Source organism: Oncorhynchus tshawytscha, unplaced genomic scaffold, assembly GCF_018296145.1.
Source record: "Oncorhynchus tshawytscha isolate Ot180627B unplaced genomic scaffold, Otsh_v2.0 Un_scaffold_6196_pilon_pilon, whole genome shotgun sequence".
Classification (NCBI taxonomy): domain Eukaryota; kingdom Metazoa; phylum Chordata; class Actinopteri; order Salmoniformes; family Salmonidae; genus Oncorhynchus; species Oncorhynchus tshawytscha.
In genome coordinates, this window is record NW_024609747.1 from 65,329 (window position 1) to 89,937 (window position 24,609).

General features: G+C 44.4%; 2 protein-coding genes across 2 annotated transcripts in view; one reads left to right on the top strand and one right to left on the bottom strand.

Moving 5' to 3' along the window:
- Window positions 1-18,377, bottom strand: part of slco3a1b (solute carrier organic anion transporter family member 3A1b) — a 44,919-nt gene extending 26,542 nt beyond the window's left edge. Inside the window, exons 1-2 of the mRNA XM_042317526.1 lie at window positions 17,926-18,377; window positions 12,143-12,602 (exon numbers count right to left, since the gene is read on the bottom strand). Coding sequence (XP_042173460.1) covers window positions 12,143-12,602; window positions 17,926-18,081 — 616 coding nt within the window. The 5' untranslated portion in view covers window positions 18,082-18,377. The remainder of the gene's footprint in view (window positions 1-12,142; window positions 12,603-17,925) is intronic.
- LOC112238694 (hatching enzyme 1.2-like) lies at window positions 5,679-6,476 on the top strand. The gene has a single exon (XM_024407229.1). The coding sequence runs from the start codon at window positions 5,679-5,681 to the stop codon at window positions 6,474-6,476; it is 798 nt and encodes a 265-aa protein (XP_024262997.1).
- Window positions 18,378-24,609: the final 6,232 nt, after the last annotated feature.

Genomic DNA, 24,609 nt, shown 5'->3' on the forward strand with positions numbered 1-24,609 from the left:
CCAGAAGGCGAGGTCAGTACAGGTGCATCAAACCTTGGACCGAGAGACTGAAAAACAGCTTCTATCTCAAGGCCATCAGACTGTTAAACAGCCACCACTAACATTGAGTGGCTGCTGCCAACACTGACACTGACACTGACTCAACTCCAGCCACTTTAATAATGGGAATTGATGGGAAATTATGTAAATATATCACTCGCCACTTTAAACAATGCTACCTTATATAATGTTACTTACCCTACATTATTCATCTCATATGCATACTGTATATACTGTACTCTATATCATCGACTGCATCCTTATAATACATGTATCACTAGCCACTTTAACTATGCCACTTTGTTTACATACTCATCTCATATGTATATACTGTACTCGATACCATCTACTGTATCTTGCCTATGCTGCTCTGTACCATCACTCATTCATATATCCTTATGTACATATTCTTTATCCCCTTACACTGTGTATAAGACAGTAGTTTTGGAATTGTTAGTTAGATTACTTGTTGGTTATTACTGCATTGTCGGAACTAGAAGCACAAGCATTTCGCTACACTCGCATTAACATCTGCTAACCATGTGTATGTGACAAATACAAATTTGATTTGATTTGAGGGACATACGGCTGATCTCATCATACTACTAACTGAGGGACATACAGCTGATCTCATCATACTACTGACTGGGGGACATATGGCTGATCTCATCATACTACTGACTGGGGGACATATGGCTGATCTCATCATACTACTGACTGAGGGACATATGACTGATCTCCATATCATACTACTGACTGAGGGACATATGGCTGATCTCCATATCATACTACTGACTGGGGGACATATGGCTGATCTCATCATACTACTGACTGAGGGACATACAGCTGATCTCATCATACTACTGACTGGGGGACATATGGCTGATCTCATCATACTACTGACTGAGGGACATATGGCTGATCTCATCATACTACTGACTGGGGGACATATGGCTGATCTCATCATACTACTGACTGGGGGACATATGGCTGATCTCATCATACTACTGACTGGGGGACATATGGCTGATCTCATCATACTACTGACTGGGGGACATATGGCTGATCTCATCATACTGGGGGACACACGGCTGATCTCCATCTTACTACTGACTGGGGGACATATGGCTGATCTCATCATACTACTGACTGGGGGACATATGGCTGATCTCATCATACTGGGGGACATACAGCTGATCTCATCATGCTGGGGACATACGGCTGATCTCCATATCATACTACTGACTGAGGGACATATGGCTGATCTCATCATACTACTGACTGGGGGACATATGGCTGATCTCATCATACTACTGACTGGGGGACATATGGCTGATCTCATCATACTACTGACTGAGGGACATACAGCTGATCTCTCATACTACTGACTGGGGACATATGGCTGATCTCTTCATACTACTGACTGGGGGACATACGGCTGATCTCATCATACTACTGACTGAGGGACATATGGCTGATCTCCATATCATACTACTGACTGAGGGACATATGGCTGATCTCATCATACTACTGACTGAGGGACATATGGCTGATCTCATCATACTACTGACTGGGGGACATATGGCTGATCTCATCATACTACTGACTGGGGGACATATGGCTGATCTCATCATACTACTACTGGGGACATACAGCTGATCTCATCATACTACTAACTGGGGACATATGGCTGATCTCATCATACTACTGACTGAGGGACATACAGCTGATCTCATCATACTACTGACTGGGGGACATATGGCTGATCTCATCATACTACTGACTGGGGACATATGGCTGATCTCATCATACTACTAACTGAGGGACATATGGCTGATCTCATCATACTACTAACTGAGGGACATATGGCTGATCTCATCACACTACTGACTGAGGGACATATGGCTGATCTCCATATCATACTACTGACTGGGGGACATACAGCTGATCTCCATATCATACTACTGACTGAGGGACCTATGGCTGATCTCATCATACTGGGGGTCATACAGCTGATCTCCATATCATACTACTAACTGAGGGACATATGGCTGATCTCATCATACTACTGACTGAGGAGTGTGGTGTCAGGAAAATAACCTCACACTCAACGTCAACAAAACTAAGGAGATGATTGTGGACTTCAGGAAACAGCAGAGGGAACACCCCCCTATCCACATCGATGGAACAGTAGTGGAGAGGGACAGTTTTAAGTTCCTGGCTCACAGACCATCTCCACTCACACAGACAGCATACTACCTCAGGAGGCTGAAGGGACACTTCTACAGATGCACTGAGAGCATCCTGGCGGGCTGTATCATACTCCACCCTCAACCGTAACAGAGGGTAGTGAGGGACAACGCATCACCGGGGGCAAACTACCTGCCCTCCAGGACACCTACACCACCCGATGTTACAGGAAGGCCATAAAGATCATCAAGGACATCAACCACCCGAGCCACTGCCTGTTCACCCCGCTATCATCCAGAAGGCGAGGTCAGTACAGGTGCATCAAACCTGGACCGAGAGACTGAAAAACAGCTTCTATCTCAAGGCCATCAGACTGTTAAACAGCCACCACTAACATTGAGTGGCTCTGACACTGACACTGACTCAACTCCAGCCACTGGGAAATTATGTAAATATATCACTAGCCACTTTAAACAATGGACCCTACATTATTCATCTCATATGCATGTATATCTCTATATCATCGACTGCATCCTTATGTAATACATGTATCACTAGCCACTTTAACTATGCCACTTTGTTTACATACTCATCTCATATGGTACTCGATACCATCTACTGTATCTTGCCTATGCTGCTCTGTACCATCACTCATTCATATATCCTTATGTACATATTCTTTATCCCCTTACACTGTGTATAAGACAGTAGTTTTGGAATTGTTAGTTAGATTACTTGTTGGTTATTACTGCATTGTCGGAACTAGAAGCACAAGCATCTACACTCGCATTAACATCTGCTAACCATGTGTATGTGACAAATACAAATTTGATTTGATTTGAGGGACATACGGCTGATCTCATCATACTACTAACTGAGGGACATACAGCTGATCTCATCATACTACTGACTGGGGGACATATGGCTGATCTCATCATACTACTGACTGGGGGGGGACATATGGCTGATCTCCATATCATACTACTGACTGGGGGACATATGGCTGATCTCATCACACTACTGACTGAGGGACATACAGCTGATCTGCACATCATACTACTAACTGAGGGACATACGGCTGATCTCATCATACTACTGACTGAGGGACATACAGCTGATCTCATCATACTACTGACTGGGGGACATATGGCTGATCTCATCATACTACTGACTGGGGGACATATGGCTGATCTCATCATACTACTGACTGGGGGACATATGGCTGATCTCATCATACTACTGACTGGGGGACATATGGCTGATCTCATCATACTGGGGGACACACGGCTGATCTCCATCTTACTACTGACTGGGGGACATATGGCTGATCTCATCATACTACTGACTGGGGACATATGGCTGATCTCATCATACTGGGGGACATACAGCTGATCTCATCATGCTGGGGGACATACGGCTGATCTCCATATCATACTACTGACTGAGGGACATATGGCTGATCTCATCATACTACTGACTGAGGGACGGACATATGGCTGATCTCATCATACTACTGACTGAGGGACATACAGCTGATCTCATCATACTACTGACTGAGGGACATATGTCTGATCTCCATATCATACTACTGACTGGGGGACATATGGCTGATCTCTTCATACTACTGACTGGGGGACATACAGCTGATCTCATCATACTACTGACTGAGGGACATACAGCTGATCTCCATATCATACTACTAACTGAGGGACATATGGCTGATCTCATCATACTACTGACTGAGGGACATATGGCTGATCTCATCATACTACTGACTGGGGGACATACAGCTGATCTCCATATCATACTACTGACTGAGGGACATATGGCTGATCTCATCATACTGGGGGACATACAGCTGATCTCCATATCATACTACTAACTGACTGGGGGACATATGGCTGATCTCATCATACTATCTCATACTGACTGAGGGACATACAGCTGATCTCCTCATACTACTAACTGAGGGACATATGGCTGATCTCATCATACTACTGACTGACTGGGACATACAGCTGATCTCATCATACTACTGACTGGGGACATATGGCTGATCTCATCATACTACTGACTGGGGGACATATGGCTGATCTCATCATACTACTGACTGGGGGACATATGGCTGATCTCATCATACTACTGACTGGGGGACATATGGCTGATCTCATCATACTACTGACTGAGGGACATATGGCTGATCTCATCATACTACTGACTGAGGGACATATGGCTGATCTCATCATACTACTGACTGAGGGACATATGGCTGATCTCATCATACTGGGGGACATATGGCTGATCTCCATATCATACTCCTGACTGGGGGACATATGGCTGATCTCATCATACTGGGGGACATATGGCTGATCTCATCAACTTTATTATCATCATCTGGATGGACAAATGGATGTGCTTTTCATTCATCACATGTAACTTTAATGAAGATACAACAGTATATTTGGGTAATAGGATAGCTATTTTATAAACTATGAGAACAGGGTGGGGTGTTTCCTGCAAACAAAGCAGCTTTAACCCTTAGTGAGGACTGTTTAAGACAACATGGCTAAGAGAGGTGCATCAGTGAGCTAGTCCCACCCAGAATAGCCCTAATGGATGAGCTGGAGACTGGACCAGCTGGAAACCGACCTGTGTGTGTGTGTGTGTGTGTGTGTGTGTGTGTGTTGCAGGCCCGGTTCTAACATTTTTGGGGCCCCCCACCAAGGGATCAAAAAAATATTGTGGCCCCTCTCTTGAACGTTAAAGTACATGCCCTGCAGTTGTACACATTTTGCCATGGGGAGTTGAGAAAATGTTGCATTTTTAAAGCCAGTTTTCTGCAGTTGTACACATTTTGCCATGTTAATGATATCTGAGTGATACGGACTAATAAAATCTAAACATTGTTATCTGGCTGATTGAGGGTCAGTGACTGACATAACAAGTGAAAAACAGCTGATGCACAACCACATTTCAAACTTGCACCTTGTGTATTCTACTAATTTAACTGTCAACAGTAGGTTGAGACCCTGACTGAGTTTCCCCCCAAAATTATATGTTTACATTTTTGGGGTCGGCGACCGCTCATGTCGCTTATGCCTGGAGCCGGCCCAGTAGTCCTAATGGTGGTTTTAAACAAGAACTCCAGCCTAGTAAATGAATCCTTGTGTAAACTGTAGATGGAGTCCTCCCTTCAGAAGTTTATTTAGAACTAACAACATGGACCCCAACCCTTAATCCTCCTGCAGAAACACCTGTAGAGGTCTGTATAAAAGCCCAGGACTGACCAGACAGAATCACACATCAAGACTCAGTGCCAAGGAGCTTCTCCAAAGCATCTCAAAGACCAAGACATCTAGAGTATCTCCACTGCCAGATCCAAGGAGCCATCCAGAGTCTGTCCACTGCCAGATCCAAGGAGCCATCCAGAATCTGTCCACACACTGAAGATGGAGCAAAGCCCCTCTCTCACCATCCTGCTGCTGGTACTGGGCCTCTCTCAGGCCCAAATGGACCACAGTGGACCAGCCATGTGGATAGACCACCTTGAGGCTGTAGACATCACTGAGAGAATTCTGACCGCTAATAACGGCTCTGATGAGATGCTGATGGAGGGAGACCTGGTGGTACCAAGAACCAGAAACGCCATGCAGTGCATGCAAGGAGGAAACAGCTGCCTGTGGAACAAAGCCTCTAGCGGATACATTGAAGTGCCCTACACAATAGAAGACAGCAGATTCACTCCCTCCGACATGAAGGAGATTGAGCACGCCGTCGAGTGGTTCCACAGCAAGACCTGCATTCGCTTTGTGCCACGTGGCAACCAGAAAGACTACATCAGCTTTGAGAGTTTGAGCGGCTGCTACTCTTCTCTCGGGAGAATTGGAGGGAAACAGAGGGTCTCTGTTAACAGCGTTGGCTGCATCTTTCTCGGCATCATTCAGCACGAGACCCTCCACGCTCTGGGATTCCAGCACGAGCAAACCAGGAGCGACCGTGACCAGTACATCAGGATCAACTGGAGTAACATCGACTCTAACATGGCCTATAACTTCGATAAACAAAACACCAACAACCTGAACACTCCCTATGACTACAGCTCTGTCATGCACTATGGAAAAACAGCCTTCTCTATCAACGGGATGGACACCATCACCCCCATCCCCAACCCTGACGTGTCCATCGGCCAGAGACAGGGGATGTCCACCACTGACATCCTGAGGATCAACCGACTCTACGGCTGCTGAGAGGAAGACATCAAGTCACAGGAGGAGGAGAGTAAAGGTGAAGATGTCTACAATACATCTGACACATTATCCAGTGTCCTGTCCATTCAAATCATCAGCCGTGTGTTATTCACAATAATTCACGGCTTCTCATGTCTTATTGCCTTATCAGATTTAGATCAAATAAATATTTTGTAGTACAGAACAATGTGGTTTTCTGTATCACTTTGGATTGAAACATAGAAATAAAAGCATTTGAAACAACATTATTGAATCTTCATGTGTTTCTCTGATGACACTATGGTGCTGTATATATGTTGACAATGTATCCTCCAATGTTTCCGGAAGTTGCTGTAGCCTGGTTCTAGCCTGCTGGTAGCCTGGTTCTAGCCTGCTGGTAGCCTGGTTCTAGCCTGCTGGTAGCCTGGTTCTAGCCTGCTGGTAACCTGGTTCTAGTCTGCCGGTAGCCTGGTTCTAGCTGGGTGGTAGGCTAGTTCTAGCCTGCTGGTAACCTGGTTCTAGTCTGCCGGTAGCCTGGGTCTAGCCTGGCGGTAGGCTAGTTCTAGCCTGCTGGTAACCTGGTTCTAGTCTGCCGGTAGCCTGGTTCTAGCCGGGCGGTAGGCTAGTTCTAGCCTGCTGGTAACCTGGTTCTAGTCTGCCGGTAGCCTGGTTCTAGCCTGCTGGTAACCTGGTTCTAGTCTGCCGGCAGCCTGGTTCTAGCCGGGCGGTAGCCTGGTTCTAGCCAGCAGGTAGCTTGGTTCTAGCCTGCCCGTAGCATGGTTCTAGCCTGCTGGTAGCTTGGTTCTAGCCTGGTGGTAGCCTGGTTCTAGCCTGCTGGTAGCTTGGTTCTAGTCTGCTGGTAGCCTGGTTTTAGCCTGCAGGTAGCCTGGTTCTAGTCTGGTGGTAACCTGGTTCTAGCCTGCTGGTATCCCGGTTCCAGCCTGGCGGTAGACTGGTTCTAGCCTGCTGGTAGCATGGTTCTAGCCTGCTGGTAGCTTGGTTCTAGCCTGGTAGTAGCCTGGTTCTAGCCTGGCAGTAGCTTGGTTCTAGTCTGCTGGTAGCCTGGTTCCAGTCTGCAGGTAGCCTAGTTCTAATCTGGCGGTAGCCTGGTTCTAGCCTGCAGGTAGCTTGGTTCTAGCCTGCTGGTAGCATGGTTCTAGCCTGCTGGTAGCTTGGTTCTAGCCTGGTGGTAGCCTGGTTCTAGCCTGCTGGTAGCTTGGTTCTAGTCTGCTGGTAGCCTGGTTCTAGTCTGCAGATAGTCTGGTTCTAGTCTGGTGGTAACCTGGTTCTAGCCTGCTGGTAGCCTGGTTCCAGCCTGGCGGTAGACTGGTTCTAGCCTGCTAGTAGCATGGTTCTACCCTGCTGGTAGCTTGGTTCTAGCCTGGTAGTAGCCTGGTTCTAGCATGCTGTTAGCCTGGTTCTAGTCTGGTGGTAACTTGATTCTAGCCTGGCAGTAGCCTGGTTCTAGCCTGCTGGTAGTCTGGTTCTAGCCTGCCGGTAGCCTGGTTCTAGCCTGCTGGTAGCCTGGTTCTAGTCTGTCGGTAGCCTGGTTCTAGTCTGGCAATAGCCTGGTTCTAGCCTGCTGGTAGTCTGGTTCTAGCCTGCTGGTAGCCTGGTTCTAGTCTGATGGTAGCCTGGTTCTAGTCTGGAGATAGCCTGGTTCTAGCCTGCTGGTAGCCTGGTTCTAGTCTGCTGGTAGCCTGGTTCTGTCTAATGACACATTAACTACAGAGGTCTAATGACACAGTGACTACAGAGGTCTAATGACAGTGTTATTAGACCTTTGTAGTCACTGTGTCATTAGACCTCTGTAGTCACTGTGTCATTAAACCTCTGTAGTCACTGTGTCATTAGACCTCTGTAGTCACTGTGTCAGTAGACCTCTGTAGTCACTGTGTCATTAGGCCTCTGTAGTCACTGTGTCATTAGACCTCTGTAGTCACTGTGTCATTAGACCTCTGTAGTCAGTGTCATTAAACCTCTGTAGTCACTATGTCATTAGGCCTCTGTCGTCACTGTGTCATCAGGCCTCTGTAGTCAGTGTCATTAAACCTCTGTAGTCACTGTGTCATTAGACCTCTGTAGTCACTGTGTCATTAGGTCTCTGTAGTCACTGTGTTATCAGGCCTCTGTAGTCAGTGTCATTAAACCTCTGTAGTCACTGTGTTATTAGACCTCTGTAGTCACTGTGTCATTAGGCCTCTGTAGTCACTGTGTCATCAGGCCTCTGTAGTCAGTGTCATTAAACCTCTGTAGTCACTGTGTCATTAAACCTCTGTAGTCACTGTCATTAGGTTTACGTAACCTAGTGACTGGTCAGAATCAGTCCCTCAGTCAGCCCCTTAGTCACGCCATTAGTCTTGATGGTGATTTAAATGTAGGGGAGAGATTCATTTGAGAGTTAATCCAGGGCTAGTATTTATTAGTTAGAGCCACAGAGTTAATCCAGTGCTAGTATTTATTAGTTAAAGCCACAGAGTTAATCCAGGGCTAGTATTTATTAGTTAGAGCCACAGAGTTAATCCAGGGCTAGTATTTATTAGTTAGAGCCAGAGAGTTAATCCAGGGCTAGTACTTGTTAGTTAAGAGACAGAGAGTTAATCCAGGGCTAGTACTTGTTAGTTAGATAGTACTTGTTAGTTAGAGCCACAGAGTTCATCCAGGGATAGTACTTGTTAGTTAGAAATAGAGAGTTAATCCAGGGCTAGTACTTTTTAGTTAGAGACAGAGAGTTAATCCAGGGATAGTACTTGTTAGTTAGAGACAGAGAGTTAATCCAGGGATAGTACTTGTTAGTTAGAGCCACAGAGTTAATCCAGGGCTAGTACTTATTAGTTATAGCCAGAGAGTTAATCCAGGGCTAGTATTTATTAGTTAGAGCCAGAGAGTTAATCCAGGGCTAGTACTTGTTAGTTAGAGCCAGAGAGTTAATCGAGGGCTAGTACTTGTTAGTTAGAGACAGAGAGTTAATCCAGGGCTAGTACATGTTAGTTAGAGCCAGAGTTAATCCAGGGCTAGTACTTGTTAGTTAGAACCACAGAGTTAATCCAGGGCTAGTATCTATTAGTTAGAGACAGAGAGTTAATCCAGGGCTAGTACTTTTTAGTTAAGAGGCAGAGAGTTAATCCAGGGCTAGTACTTGTTAGTTAGAGCCACAGAGTTAATCCAGGGATAGTACTTGTTAGTTAGAACCACAGAGTTAATCCAGGATTAGTACTTGTTAGTTAGATCCACAGAGTTAATCCTGGGCTAGTACTTGTTAGTTAGAGACAGAGGTAATCCAGGGTTAGTAATTGTTAGTTAGAACCACAGAGTTAATCCAGGGCTAGTACTTGTTAGTTAGAGACAGAGTTAATCCAGGGCTAGTACTTGTTAGTTAGAGCTAGAGAGTTAATCCAGGGATAGTACTTGTTAGTTAGAGCCACAGAGTTAATCCAGGGATAGTACTTGTTAGTTAGAGCCACAGAGTTAATCCAGGGATAGTACTTGTTAGTTAGAGACAGAGTTAATCCAGGGATAGTACTTCTTAGGTAGAGGTAGAGAGTTAATCCAGGGCTAGTACTTGTTAGTTAGAGACAAAGAGTCAATCCAGGGATAGTACTTGTTAGTTAGAGCCAGAGAGTTAATCCAGGGCTAGTTTTTATTAATTAGAGCCAGAGAGTTAATCCAGGGCTAGTATTTATTAGTTATAGCCAGAGGGTTAATCCAGGGCTAGTATTTATTAGTTAGAGCCAGAGAGTCAATCCAGGGCTAGTACTTGTTAGTTAGAACCACAGAGTTAATCCAGGGCTAGTACTTGTTAGCTAGAACCACAGAGTTAATCCAGGGCTAGTACTTGTTAGTTAGAACCACAGAGTTAATCCAGGGCTAGTACTTGTTAGTTAGAGACAGAGTTATTCCAGGGCTAGTACTTGTTAGTTAGAACCACAGAGTTAATCCAGGGCTAGTACTTGTTAGTTAGAGACAGAGTTATTCCAGGGCTAGTACTTGTTAGTTAGAGACAGAGTTATTCCAGGGCTAGTACTTGTTAGTTAGAGCCAGAATTAATCCAGGGCTAGTACTTGTTAGTTAGAACCACAGAGTTAATCCAGGGCTAGTACTTGTTAGTTAGAGCCATAGTTAATCCAGGGTTAGTACTTGTTAGTTAGAACCACAGAGTTAATCCAGGGCTAGTACTTGTTAGTTAGAGACAGAGTTATTCCAGGGCTAGTACTTGTTAGTTAGAGCCAGAATTAATCCAGGGCTAGTACTTGTTAGTTAGAACCACAGAGTTAATCCAGGGCTAGTACTTGTTAGTTAGAGCCATAGTTAATCCAGGGTTAGTACTTGTTAGTTAGAACCACAGAGTTAATCCAGGGCTAGTACTTGTTAGTTAGATCCAGAGAGTTAATCCAGGGATAGTACTTGTTAGTTAGATCCAGAGAGTTAATCCAGGGATAGTACTTGTTAGTTGGAGCCACAGAGTTAATCCAGGGATAGTACTTGTTAGTTAGAGACAGAGTTAATCCAGGGCTAGTACTTCTTAGTTAGAGATAGAAAGTTAATCGAGGGCTAGTACTTGTTAGTTAGAGACAGAGAGTTAATCCAGGGATAGTACTTGTTAGTTAGAGCCAGAGAGTTAATCCAGGGCTAGTACTTGTTAGTTAGAACCACATAGTTAATCCAGGGCTAGTACTTGTTAGTTAGAACCACAGAGTTAATCCAGGGCTAGTACTTGTTAGTTAAGAGACAGAGAGTTAATCCAGGGCTAGTACTTGTTAGTTAGAGACAGAGAGTTAATCCAGGGCTAGTACTTGTTAGTTAGAGCCAGATAATATTGTAAAGAATGGACTCATTATGATATAGTGTTGCCTGTTGTGCTGATGGTAAATTACCTCATTACCATCTGTTACTGTCCTCATCATTCTCTCTCAGCACTTAACCTTTATGGCAGGGGTTGGCAACTGGCAGCCCTCGTGCCAAAATCGGCCTGCCAGTCATTTGTTTTGGGCCCCCCCAAAGCTTTTTGCAAAAAAACATTACAATAATAATTGGTCCAAAAAGACTAAAAACCGCCAGGAATCCAGAGAAAAAAATAAATTTGATCATGTCTCAATGTAATCAAGCTATGAAATTACTGTTATATTCAAATACAATCTATTTTTGGGTCAATTTAATTGTGGTCAATTTAGAGTGTTTATTATTATGTTCCATTGTCCCAACCATCTGCTCTGACATGAATCAGCCCTAGGCTGAATGTAGTTACCTACCTCTGCCCTATGGTGTGCGTTTCCAAACACATCACAGGAAAACTAACAAGTAGTTAGTCATGTTCCAATAGGTTATATTGTCACTGATCAGGGAACCAAATTCAACTCCAAGCTCATAAAGCAGCATCACAGACAGCATGGCACAACCCCTTACCCCCCTCAAACTGACGGGCTGGTTGAACGTTTCAGCGAGGTGCTCCGAGTTATTTTGTTCTAAAGTGTGTGGTCCTACTCACCTACAGTATATACAGAGAGAACCTGCTGGAATTGTGGTTAGGGTTATTGTGGTTAGGGAGTGGTAGTTAACTGACCTCTATATACAGTATAGAGACGAGTCACTACTTTCTTCCTAATGCGTGTGGTTCTACTCCATATACAGAGACGAGTAACAGTTGTTCTGTTATTAATATGCATATTATATAAGGTTGATATACTCACCTATATACAGAGAGGAGTCTTTCCTCTTGACGTGGTCGTCTATGTAGGACACCCCTAGAGGCTGTACTGGTGTTGCCCCGATCCCCAGCAGTACCTGGGCCCCTATCAGCAGCAGGTACATCATGTTGGTGTTGGACTTGTTCCCACACAGGAAGGCAGAGTCTCTGCCCTCAGTCCTGGTCATGTTGGAACACACATCCCTCCCGTCCTCCGCGTGCCACCCATCCCCGGCCTCATACTCATACTGGTGGGTCAGGAACTCTGGCAGGGCGGAGAGCAGCGCGCCCAGCGCCATGACGAGGCCCCCGCAGCCAATCAGACGCGGCCGGTGGGCCTTTGCGCCGAAGTAGCTGACAAATAGGATGAGGGCCAGGTTGCCGATCTCGAAGCTGCTGGCGATCACGCCCACGTCGGCGGACTGGAGGTTGAAGCGGCGCTCCAGGGTGGTCAGAACACTCACCTAGAAACACAATGTTATATCTGTCTATGTAGTGTGGAGGAGAGGGATATCTGTCTATGTAGTGTGGAGGAGAGGACTATCTGTCTATGTAGTGTGGAGGAGAGGGCTATCTGTCTACGTAGTGTGGAGGAGAGGGCTATCTGTCTATGTAGTGTGGAGGAGAGGGCTATCTGTCTATGTAGTGTGGAGGAGAGGGCTATCTGTCTACGTAGTGTGGAGGAGAGGGCTATCTGTCTATGTAGTGTGGTGGAGAGGGCTATCTGTCTACGTAGTGTGGAGGAGAGGGCTATCTGTCTATGTAGTGTAGAGGAGAGGGCTATCTGTCTACGTAGTGTGGAGGAGAGGGCTATCTGTCTATGTAGTGTGGTGGAGAGGGCTATCTGTCTACGTAGTGTGGAGGAGAGGGCTATCTGTCTACGTAGTGTGGAGGAGAGGGATATCTGTCTACATAGTGTGGAGGAGAGGGATATCTGTCTATGTAGTGTGGAGGAGAGGGCTATCTGTCTACGTAGTGTGGAGGAGAGGGCTATCTGTCTACGTAGTGTGGAGGAGAGGGCTATCTGTCTATGTAGTGTGGAGGAGAGGGCTATCTGTCTACGTAGTGTGGAGGAGAGGGCTATCTGTCTATGTAGTGTGGAGGAGAGGGCTATCTGTCTACGTAGTGTGGAGGAGAGGGCTATCTGTCTATGTAGTGTGGTGGAGAGGGCTATCTGTCTATGTAGTGTGGGGGAGAGGGCTATCTGTCTATGTAGTGTGGGGGAGAGGGCTATCTGTCTATGTAGTGTGGAGGAGAGGGCTATCTATCTATGTAGTGTGGGGGAGAGGGCTATCTGTCTATGTAGTGTGGAGGAGAGGGCTATCTGTCTATGTGTAGTGGAGGAGAGGGCTATCTGTCTATGTAGTGTGGAGGAGGGATATCTGTCTACGTAGTGTGGGGAGAGGGCTATCTGTCTCGTAGTGTGGAGGAGAGGGCTATCTGTCTATGTAGTGTGGAGGAGAGGGCTATCTGTCTATGTAGGGAGGGCTATCTGTCTATGTAGTGTGGGGAGAGGGATATCTGTAGTCTATGTAGTGTGGAGGAGAGGGGGGGAGAGGGATATCTGTATGTATGTGGGGAGAGGGATATCTGTAGGGGTAGAGGGCTATCTGTCTATGTAGTGTGGGGGAGAGGGATATCTGTAGTATGTAGTGTGGGGGAGAGGGATATCTGTCTATGTAGTGTGGGGGAGAGGGCTATCTGTCTATGTAGTGTAGAGGAGAGGGCTATCTGTCTATGTAGTGTGGAGGAGAGGACTATCTGTCTATGTAGTGTGGAGGAGAGGGCTATCTGTCTACGTAGTGTGGAGGAGAGGGATATCTGTCTATGTAGTGTGGAGGAGAGGGATATCTGTAGTATGTAGTGTGGGGGAGAGGGATATCTGTGATATGTACTGTGGGGGAGACGAGGAGCCTATAAGGTTGACATCTCAAATCAAATCACACTTTATTTGTCAAATGCGCTGAACACAACCTCTTATAAGGGCTTGTTAAGTAATTTCACTGTAAGGTCTACCTGTTGTCTACCTGTTCACCTGTTGTATTCAGCATTTCACTGTAAGGTCTACCTGTTGTCTACCTGTTCACCTGTTGTATTCAGCATTTCACTGTAAGGTCTACCTGTTGTCTACCTGTTCACCTGTTGTATTCAGCATTTCACTGTAAGGTCTACCTGTTGTCTACCTGTTCACCTGTTGTATTCAGCATTTCACTGTAAGGTCTACCTGTTCACCTGTTGTATTCAGCATTTCACTGTAAGGTCTACCTACACCTGTTGTATTCGGTGCATGTGACAATACAATTTGATTTGATCTAGGGCCTTCTGGTCAACATTTGGGTTCTAATATCATGATCTACATCTATTATTGAATAATGTGGCGATTTAGTAAGTTGAGGAGACTAAACTGCTGGGTGTAACCCTAGACAGTAAGTTGAGGAGACTAAACTGCTGGGTGTAACCCTAGACAGTAAGTTGAGGAGACTAAACTGCTGGGTGTAACCCTAGACAGTAAGCTGAGGAGACTAAACTGCTGGGTGTAACCCTAGACAGTAAGTTGAGGAGACTAAACTGCTGGTTGTAACCCTAGACAGTAAGTTGAGGAGACTAAACTGCTGGGTGTAACCCTAGACTGTAAGTTGAGGAGACTAAACTGCTGGGTGTAACCCTAGACAGTAAGTTGAGGAGACTAAACTGCTGGGTGTAACCCTAGACAGTAAATTGAGGAGACTAAACTGCTGGGTGTAACCCTAGACAGTAAGTTGAGGAGACTAAACTGCTGGGTGTAACCCTAGACTGTAAATTGAGGAGACTAAACTGCTGGGTGTAACCCTAGACTGTAAATTGAGGAGACTAAACTGCTGGGTGTAACCCTAGACAGTAAGTTGAGGAGACTAAACTGCTGGGTGTAACCCTAGACTGTAAGTTGAGGAGACTAAACTGCTGGGTGTAACCCTAGACTGTAAATTGAGGAGACTAAACTGTTGGGTGTAACCCTAGACTGTAAGTTGAGGAGACTAAACTGCTGGGTGTAACCCTAGACTGTAAGTCAAAACATATACAGTGCCAGTCAAAAGTTTGGAAAAACAGCAGAATACAGTGCTAGATTAATACCATAGTAACTAGGTCTACAAATACAGCTCTAGATTAATACCATAGTAACTAGTTCTACAAATACAGCTCTAGATTAATACCATAGTAACTAGTTCTACAAATACAGCTCTAGATTAATACCATAGTAACTAGGTCAACAAATACAGCTCTAGATTAATACCATAGTAACTAGTTCTACAAATACAGCTCTAGATTAATACCATAGTAACTAGGTCTACAAATACAGCTCTAGATTAATACCATAGTAACTAGTTCTACAAATACAGCTCTAGATTAATACCATAGTAACTAGTTCTACAAATACAGCTCTAGATTAATACCATAGTAACTAGGTCTACAAATACAGCTCTAGATTAATACCATAGTAACTAGGTCTACAAATACAGCTCTCTGGCCTAGCCAGTACTCTGACACCATAGTAACTAGGTCTATATGGGGCTGCAGGTAGCCTAGTGGTTAGAGCTTTGGGCCAGTAACCGAAAGGTAACCAAACACCTGAAGGTACCACGTTCATCTGTACAAACAATAGTACGCAAATATAAACACCATAGGACCACGCGGCCGTCATACCGCTCAGGAAGGAGATGCGTTCTGTCTCCTAGAGATGAACGTACTTTGGTGAGGAAAGTGCAAATCAATCCCAGAACAACAGCAAAGGACCTTGTGAAGATGCTGAAGGAAACAGGTACAAAAGTATCTATATCCACAGTAAAACAAGTCCTATATCGACATAACCTGAAAGGCCACTCAGCAAGGAAGAAGCCACTGCACCAAAACCACCATAAAAAAGCCAGACTACGGTTTGCAACTGCGCATGGGGACAAAGATCGTACTTTGTGGAGAAATGTCCTCTGGTCTGATGAAACAAAAATATAACTTTTTGGCCATAATGACCATCGTTATATTTGTAGGAAAAAGGGGGAGGCTTACAAGCCGAAGAACACCATCCCAACCGTGAAGCATGGGGGTGGCAGCATCATGTTGTGGGGGTGCTTTGCTGCAGGAGGGACTGGTGCACTTCACAAAATAGATGGCTTCATGAGGCAGGAAAATTACATGGATATATTGAAGCAACATCTCAAGACATCAGTCAGGAAGTTAAAGCTTGGTCGCAAATGGGTCTTCAAATGAACAATGATCACAAGCATACTTCCAAAGTTATGGCAAAATGGCTAAAGGACAACAAAGTCAAGGTATTCACAAAGCCCTGACCTCAATCCTGTAGAAAATGTGTGGGCAGAACTGAAAAAGCGTGTGCGAGCAAGGAGGCCTACAAACCTAACTCACTTACACCAGCTCTGTCAGGAGGAATGGGCCAAAATTCACCCAACTTATTGTGGGAAGCTTGTGGAAAGCTACCTGAAACGTTTGACCCAAGTTAAACAATTTATAGACAATGCTACCAAATACTAATTGAGTGAATGTAAACTTCTGACCCACTGGGAATGTGATGAAAGAAATAAAAGCTGAAAGAAATCATTCTCTCTACTATTATTCTGACATTTCACATTCTTAAAATAAAGTGGTGATCCGAACTGACCTGAAACAGGGAATTTTTACTGGGATTAAATGTCAGGAATTGTGAAAAACTGAGTTTAAATGTATTTGGTTAAGGTGTATGTAAACTTCCCACTTCAACTGTATGTCTGAGTGTTGAAGCGTGTCCCTAGTTATCCTTAAATTAAAAAGCAAGAGAATGGTGCCGTCTGGTTTGCTTAAACTAAGAAATTTTAAATGATTCATACTTTTACTTTTGATACTTAAGTATACTTTAACAATTACATTTACTTTTGATACTTAAGTATATTTAAAACAGAATACTTTTAGACTTTAACTCAAGTTGGATTTTACTCTGTGACTTTTTCTATTAAGGTATCTTTACTTTTACTCAAGTATGACAATTGGGTACTTTTTCCACCACTTGTGGTTAGGGGGCTTGGACATAAGGGGACACTATTAATTGTACACTAAGCACTGCACTACAGACCAGCCCAACATCTCAAATCAAATTGCCCACATCTGCATTATTGAAAATATGTCAACTGAAATTAGGAGGGGGGTCTGGTGGTACAACAACAGTTATTCAACAAGTCTATTATTCACCATGGGTATCATAGCCCCAGCTAGTTCCAACAGTTATAATCAAAAGCAGTGTTGGTTTATCTGCAGGTTCATACTGATGAGGCCTGTCATAAATACAGTATCAGCCATGTGATGCTGGTGCTCCACTGGTGAATACCACCTGCCTGCCTCACGAGAGGCCCATAATCTGTTAAGAAGATGTAGCCTAACTGCCATCAAAATACACATTTTATATTGAGACCAGATGTCACCTGGTGAACCGGTCAAAAACGTGTTTGTGCGTTGTTACGTGTCGTGGCAACCATTCTACTGGTGCAGTCTCTTAGCCTGATGCGTATGCGTTATAAATCAATGGAAATTGGAAGGCTCCGTGATATGAGCCTGATTTCATGTGAACACAAAACAACACCGCCGGCGACATTGTTGTGCATGAACGTTGATTCTGGCGAGCTCCGTGTGTAAGGGCCACTTGACCTAACGTCACGGTTTCTCACCAAAAGAAAATCGCCTACATCGCCTGTGAAGGGGAACAAACATGATTTCCCATCACTGGAAGGTTGGGACGTTCGACAGCGTTCTGAGAGGATAACTTACCAGATACGCGCCAACCGTCCCCTGCGCCAGCATCAGCGCACATTCCGATACTAGAAATATTTTGATATTAGAAAAACATGAAGTATGTTTCTGGTTATCATCGTGTTCGGGGTCTTCGGTACTCCTCTCTGTACAGATCTGATTTTTCACCTGCATCCTTTCAGAAAAGGTACGGCTGGAAGCTACACAGATCCAGTCTAATGATGACCATTTCCAGCGAGATAACTTAGTCTATTGCAGGAGAACTAGCTGTCACTAGCCGGTTCGAATTATTAACCCTGCTACAGTATGTCCACACACCATAAACATGGTCGGAAAACGGCAATACATTATTCTGAAGACCTTATTGGTCTGGTGGGTCCGGGCGGCTCCTAAACATCCCTGGTGCGTCGACTCAGCTCCAGCAGGAATGAATGCCCCCCATCAGACGTAACGTTGAAGGACTTTGTTTTTTCCGCCGACGGTATATTGGTATCTCTAACCGCGGCAATGATCAAATTCCATAACAGCGGACAGTCGGAATCCAGGTTTCCATATCGTGCAGGTTGTTTTTCACAGAGAAATGCAATGATCACATACCGTACCGTGCGTGTTGCGTTACTGTGTAGCCACCTCTCTCAGTGCAGCTGGATAACCTGCACCAAAATACCACCCCCAAGCTCTCTCTCTCTGCCCCTCTTTCTCTCTGCCTAATTCGCTCTCTCTGCCTATTTCTCTCCATTTCTCTGTCCATTTCTCTAGCTCTCTGCTCTCCCTTTCATCTCTATCACATCTTACATTTAAGTAGTCCATCCATTCCTGACTATATTCAACTTTACGAGATTACCCAGACTATTTACATTGCCTGCCCCCCCCGGTTTTTACACTGCTGCTACTCACTGTTTCTTATCTATGCAGTCACTTTACCCCTACCTACATGTACAAATGACCTCGACTAACCTGTACCCCCAACTGGGTATCGGTACCCCCTGTATATAGCCTTGGTATTGTTATTTTATTGTGTTACTTTTTATTTTATATTTACATTTATTTTATTTAGTAAATATATTTATTGAACTGAATTGTTGGTTAAGAGCTTGTAAAGTAAGCATTTCACGGTACAACACCTGTTGTATTTGGCCCATGTGACAAATACAATTTGATTGTGTCCAAGTATTGATTTTCTACATTTGTATTTGTATTTATTAGGGATCCCCATTGCCAAGGCAACAGCTACTCTGTACCTGTGTGTGTGTGTCTCTTCACAGTCCCCGCTGTTCCATATGGTGTATTTTTATGTTTTTTAAAATCGGATTCAACTGCTTGCATCTGTTACCTCCTAAATAGATCCACAGACAATGCAATCGACATCGCACTGCAAACTGCCCAATTCCACCTGGAAAAGAGAATACCTCTGTAAGAATGCTGTTCATTGACTAAAACTTAGCCTTCAACACCATAGTAACCTCCAAGCTCATCATTAAGCTCGGGGCCCTTGGTCTGAGCCCCACCCTGTGCTACTGGGTCCTGGACTTCCTGACGGGCCACCCCACAGGAAGGCTAAAAACATAATCAAGGACACCAACCACCCAAGCCATGGCCTGTTCACCCCGCTACTATCCAGAAGGCTAGGTCAGTACAGGTGCATCAAAGCTGGCACCAGGAGACTGAAAAACATCTTCTATGTCAAGGCCATCACACTGTTAAATAGCCATCACTAGCCGGCTACCACCCGGTTACTCAACCCTGCACCTTAGAGGCTGCTGCCCTATATACATATGTAGCAGTGTGATGTTGTTCCCCTAGATTATGCACCAAATAGCACACAAGGACCAATTCAAATAGGCCAGGTCAAGAGGTAATGTTAATAATTTGATAATAATAATAATAATTCAGTGTATTTTTTTATTTAATTACAGCTGCATAGCTAATGTTTTTCTTTGGTGTACAAACACTTTTCATATCAATATTGTACATACATGTGATTGTAAAAGTTTTGTATATTTTCCGAAATTGTTCAATATAAAACCGGCATAATGTTACACAATGTACTGTTATGCTACCATAAATTTGTTACATTTTGGACAATATAAAGATTTATGTTAACAAGTTTCACAAAGCTCCCTAACTAGAGTATCTATTGTAACGTGTGAGTACTTGGGACAGTGTTTGAGTGAGTGTCCATGTGCTTGCGCAGGTGCCTGAGAGCTATGACTGCGCCAAGCGTTAACATAATGTGTGTTGTCTCTTCGTGTGCAGGTATGTCTTTATGTTGTCTGAATTATGTTCTGTATCATTTTACTTGTATTATATGGTGTGCTGTTGTGCATTGAAAGTGTGCACGCAGCACCTGTTATTTCCTTTTGGCGTTCTCTTTTGCCTGACCTCCAGCTAGCAAGGTGCCTGAGAGCTAGGACCGCGCCAAGGGTTAACATAATGTGTGTTGTCTCTTTGTGTGCAGGGCAAATAAAAATAATTCAACTAGCAGACCTTCAGTTGTGGCAGCGTCCTAATTAAAATTACACAACACAGAGTGTTGGTCTGTAGTGACGCCTCTAGCACTGAGAAGCATGTGCTGACCAACTGGCAAGTGTCTTCACTGACATTTTCAACCTGTCCCTGTCCGAGTCTGTAATACCAACATGTTTTAAGCAGACCACCCTAGTGTTCTTGGGCACAGGGACTAAGGTAACCTGCCTAAATGACTACCGACCTGTAGCATTCACGTCTGTAGCGATGAAGTGCATTGAAAGGCTGGTCATGGCTCACATCAACACCATCATCCCAGAAACCCTAGACCCACTCCAATTTGCATACCACCATAACAGATCCACAGATGATGCAATCTCTATTGCACTCCACGCCGCCCTTTCCCACATGGACAAAAGGAACATCTGCGTGAGAATGCTATTCATTGACTACAGCTCAGCGTTCAACACCATAGTGCCGTCAAAGCTCATCACTAAGCTAAGGACCCTGGGACTAAACACCTCCCTCTGCAACTGAATCCTGGACTTCCTGACGGGCCGCCCCCAGTTGGTAAGGGTAGGTAACAACACATCCGCCACGCTGATCCTTAACACAGGGGTCTCTCTGCGGTGCGTGCTCAGTCCCCTCCTGTACTCCCTGTTCACTCATGACTGCACGGCCAGGCATGACTCCAACACCATTACGTTTGCAGATGACAACAGTGGTAGGCCTGATCACCGACAACGACGAGACTATAGGGAGGAGGTCAGAGACCTGGCCGTGTGGTGCCAGGACAACAACCTCTCCCTCAACGTGATCAAGACAAAGGAGATGATTGTGGACTACAGGAAAAAGAGGACCGAGCACACCCCCATTCTCATCGACGGAGCTGTAGTGAAGCAGGTTGAGAGCTTCAAGTTCCTTGGTGTCCATATCACCAACAAACTAACATGGTCCAAGCACACCAAGACAGTCGTGAAGAGGGCACAACAAAACCTATTTCCCCTCAGGAAACTGAAAAGATTTGGCATGGCTCCTCAGATCCTCAAATGGTTCTACAGCTGCACAATCGAGAGAATCTGGTTGCATCACCGCCTGGTATGGCAACTGCTCGGCCTCCGACCGCAAGGCACTACAGAGCGTAGTGCGTATGGCCCAGTAAATCACTGGGGCAAAGCTCCCTGCCATCCAGGACATCTATACCAGGCGGTGTCAGAGGAAGGCCCTAAAAATTGTCAAAGACTCCAGCCATCCTAGTCATAGACTATTCTCTCTGCTACCGCACGGCAAGCAGTACTGGAGCGCCAAGTCTAGGTCCAAGAGCCTTCTAAACAGCTTCTACATCCAAGCCATGAGAGTCCTGAACATCTAATCAAATGGCTACCCAGACTATTTGCAATGCCTCCCCCCTCCTCTTTTACACTGCTGCTACTCTCTGTTGTTATCATCTATACAGTCACTTTAATAACTCTACCTACATGTACATATTACCTCAATTACCTCAACTAACCGCTGCCCCTGCACATTGCCTCTGTACCGGTACTCCCCTGTATATAGTATCGCTATTGCTTTTTTACTGCAGCTCTTTAATTACTTGTTACTTTTATTTCTTATTCTTATTTGTACTGCATTGTTGGTTGGGGGCTCTTAAGTAAGCATTTCACTGTTGTATTCGGCGCATGTGACTAATAAAATTTGATTTAGGCCACTTTAAGCATCGGCTATCAAAGCAGCTTACAGATCATTTCACCTGTACCTACAGTGGGGCAAAAAAGTATTTAGTCAGCCACCAATTGTGCAAGTTCTCCCACTTAAAAAGATGAGAGAGGCCTGTAATTTTCATCATAAATACACTTCAACTATGACAGACAAAATTAGAAAAAAAAATCCAGAAAATCACATTGTAGGATTTTTATGAATTTATTTGCAAATTATGGTGGAAAATAAGTATTTGGTCAAAAGCAAAAGTTTATCTCAATACTTTGTTATATACCCTTTGTTGGCAATGACAGAGGTCAAACGTTTTCTGTAATTCTTCACAAGGTTTTAACACTCTGTTGCTGGTATTTTGGCCCATTCCTCCATGCAGATCTCCTCTAGAGCAGTGATGTTTTGGGGCTGTTGCTGGGCAACACGGACTTTCAACTCCCTCCAAAGATTTTCTATGGGGTTGAGATCTGGAGACTGGCTAGGCCACTCCAGGACCATGAAATGCTTTTTACGAAGCCACTCCTTCGTTGCCCGGGCGGTGTGTTTGGGATCATTGTCATGCTGAAAGACCCAGCCACGTTTCATCTTCAATGCCCTTGCTGATGGAAGGAGGTTTTCACTCAAAATCTCACGATACATGGCCCCATTCATTCTTTCCTTTACACGGATCAGTCGTTCTGGTCCCTTTGCAGAAAAACAGCCCCAAAGCATGATGTTTCCACCCCCATGCTTCACAGTAGGTATGGTGTTCTTTGGATGCAACTCAGCATTCTTTGTCCTCCAAACACGACGAATTGAGTTTTTACCAAAAAGTTATATTTTGGTTTCATCTGACCATATGACATTCTCCCAATCTTCTTCTGGATCATCCAAATGCTCTCTAGCAAACTTCAGACGGGCCTGGACATGTACTGGCTTAAGCAGGGGGACACGTCTGGCACTGCAGGATTTGAGTCCCTGGCGGCGTAGTGTGTTACTGATGGTAGGCTTTGTTACTTTGGTCCCAGCTCTCTGCAGGTCATTCACTAGGTCCCCCCGTGTGGTTCTGGGATTTTTACTCACCGTTTTTGTGATCATTTTGACCCCACGGGGTGAGATCTTGCATGGAGCCCCAGATCAAGGGAGATTATCAGTGGTCTTGTATGTCTTCCATTTCCTAATAATTGCTCCCACAGTTGATTTCTTCAAACCAAGCTGCTTACCTATTGCAGATTCAGTCTTCCCAGCCTGGTGCAGGTCTACAATTTTGTTTCTGGTTTCCTTTGACAGCTCTTTGGTCTTGGCCATAGTGGAGTTTGGAGTGTGACTGTTTGAGGTTGTGGACAGGTGTCTTTTATACTGATAACAAGTTCAAACAGGTGCCATTAATACAGGTAACGAGTGGAGGACAGAGGGGCCTCTTAAAGAAGAAGTTACAGGTCTGTGAGAGCCAGAAATCTTGCTTGTTTGTAGGTGACCAAATACTTATTTTCCACCATAATTTGCAAATAAATTCATTAAAAATCCTACAATGTGATTTTCAGGATTTTTTTCCTCATTTTGTCTGTCATAGTTGAAGTGTACCTATGATGAAAATTGCAGGCCTCTCTCATCTTTTTAAGTGGGAGAACTTGCACAATTGGTGGCTGACTAAATACTTTTTTTGCACCACTGTAACCCATCTGTAAATAGCCCATCCAACTACCTCATCCCCATATTGTAATTATTCTAATTTTTTTTGCTCCTTTGCCCCACTAGTATCTCTACTTGCACATTCATCTTCTGCACATCTCACCCCAGTGTTTATTTGCGAAATTGTAATTATTTCACCACTACGGCCTATTTATTGCCTTACCTCCCTAATCTTACCTCATTTGCACACACTGTATATAGACTTTTGTATTGTGTTATTGACTGTACGTTTGTTTATTCTATGTGTAACTCTGTGTTGTTGTTTGTGTTACACTGCTTTGCTTTATCTTGGCCAGGTCGCAGTTGTAAATGAGAACATGGTTAAATAAAGGTGAAAAATAAATACTGTATGTGGGAATGTCTTATGTCCGTCCTACATGTAGTGTTGGTACATGGAATATTACTCAACTTGTCACGTTCTGACCCTAGTTCTTGTGTTATTTCTATGTTTTAGTTGGTCAGGACGTGAGTTGGGTGGGCACTGTCATCTGTGATCTTTGTGATATGACTTTCTTTCTTTAAGCACGTACTGATGTCACTTCATATTTTTGTTCTTAGTCTACAAACGCTCTATGTTTATTCACTCTGTGAGGGTTGGATCCTATATGCTATTTTTATTATTGTCCTGTAAATGGTTCAGTGCCTACAATTTAGGCTGTGTGTAGAATGGGGCATAAAGGAAATGACCTCTACTAATAAATGACTACTAGAATATAGTGATAAGGTAAACAGCATACACATTTGGCTTGTGTATCCATTTGCCTGTAACTAATCAGACTTCCATTATGTTTACAGAAAAAGAGAATACTTCAAAATGAGGAGATCCTGCCATGGAAAAGACTGGGCGGACATAAA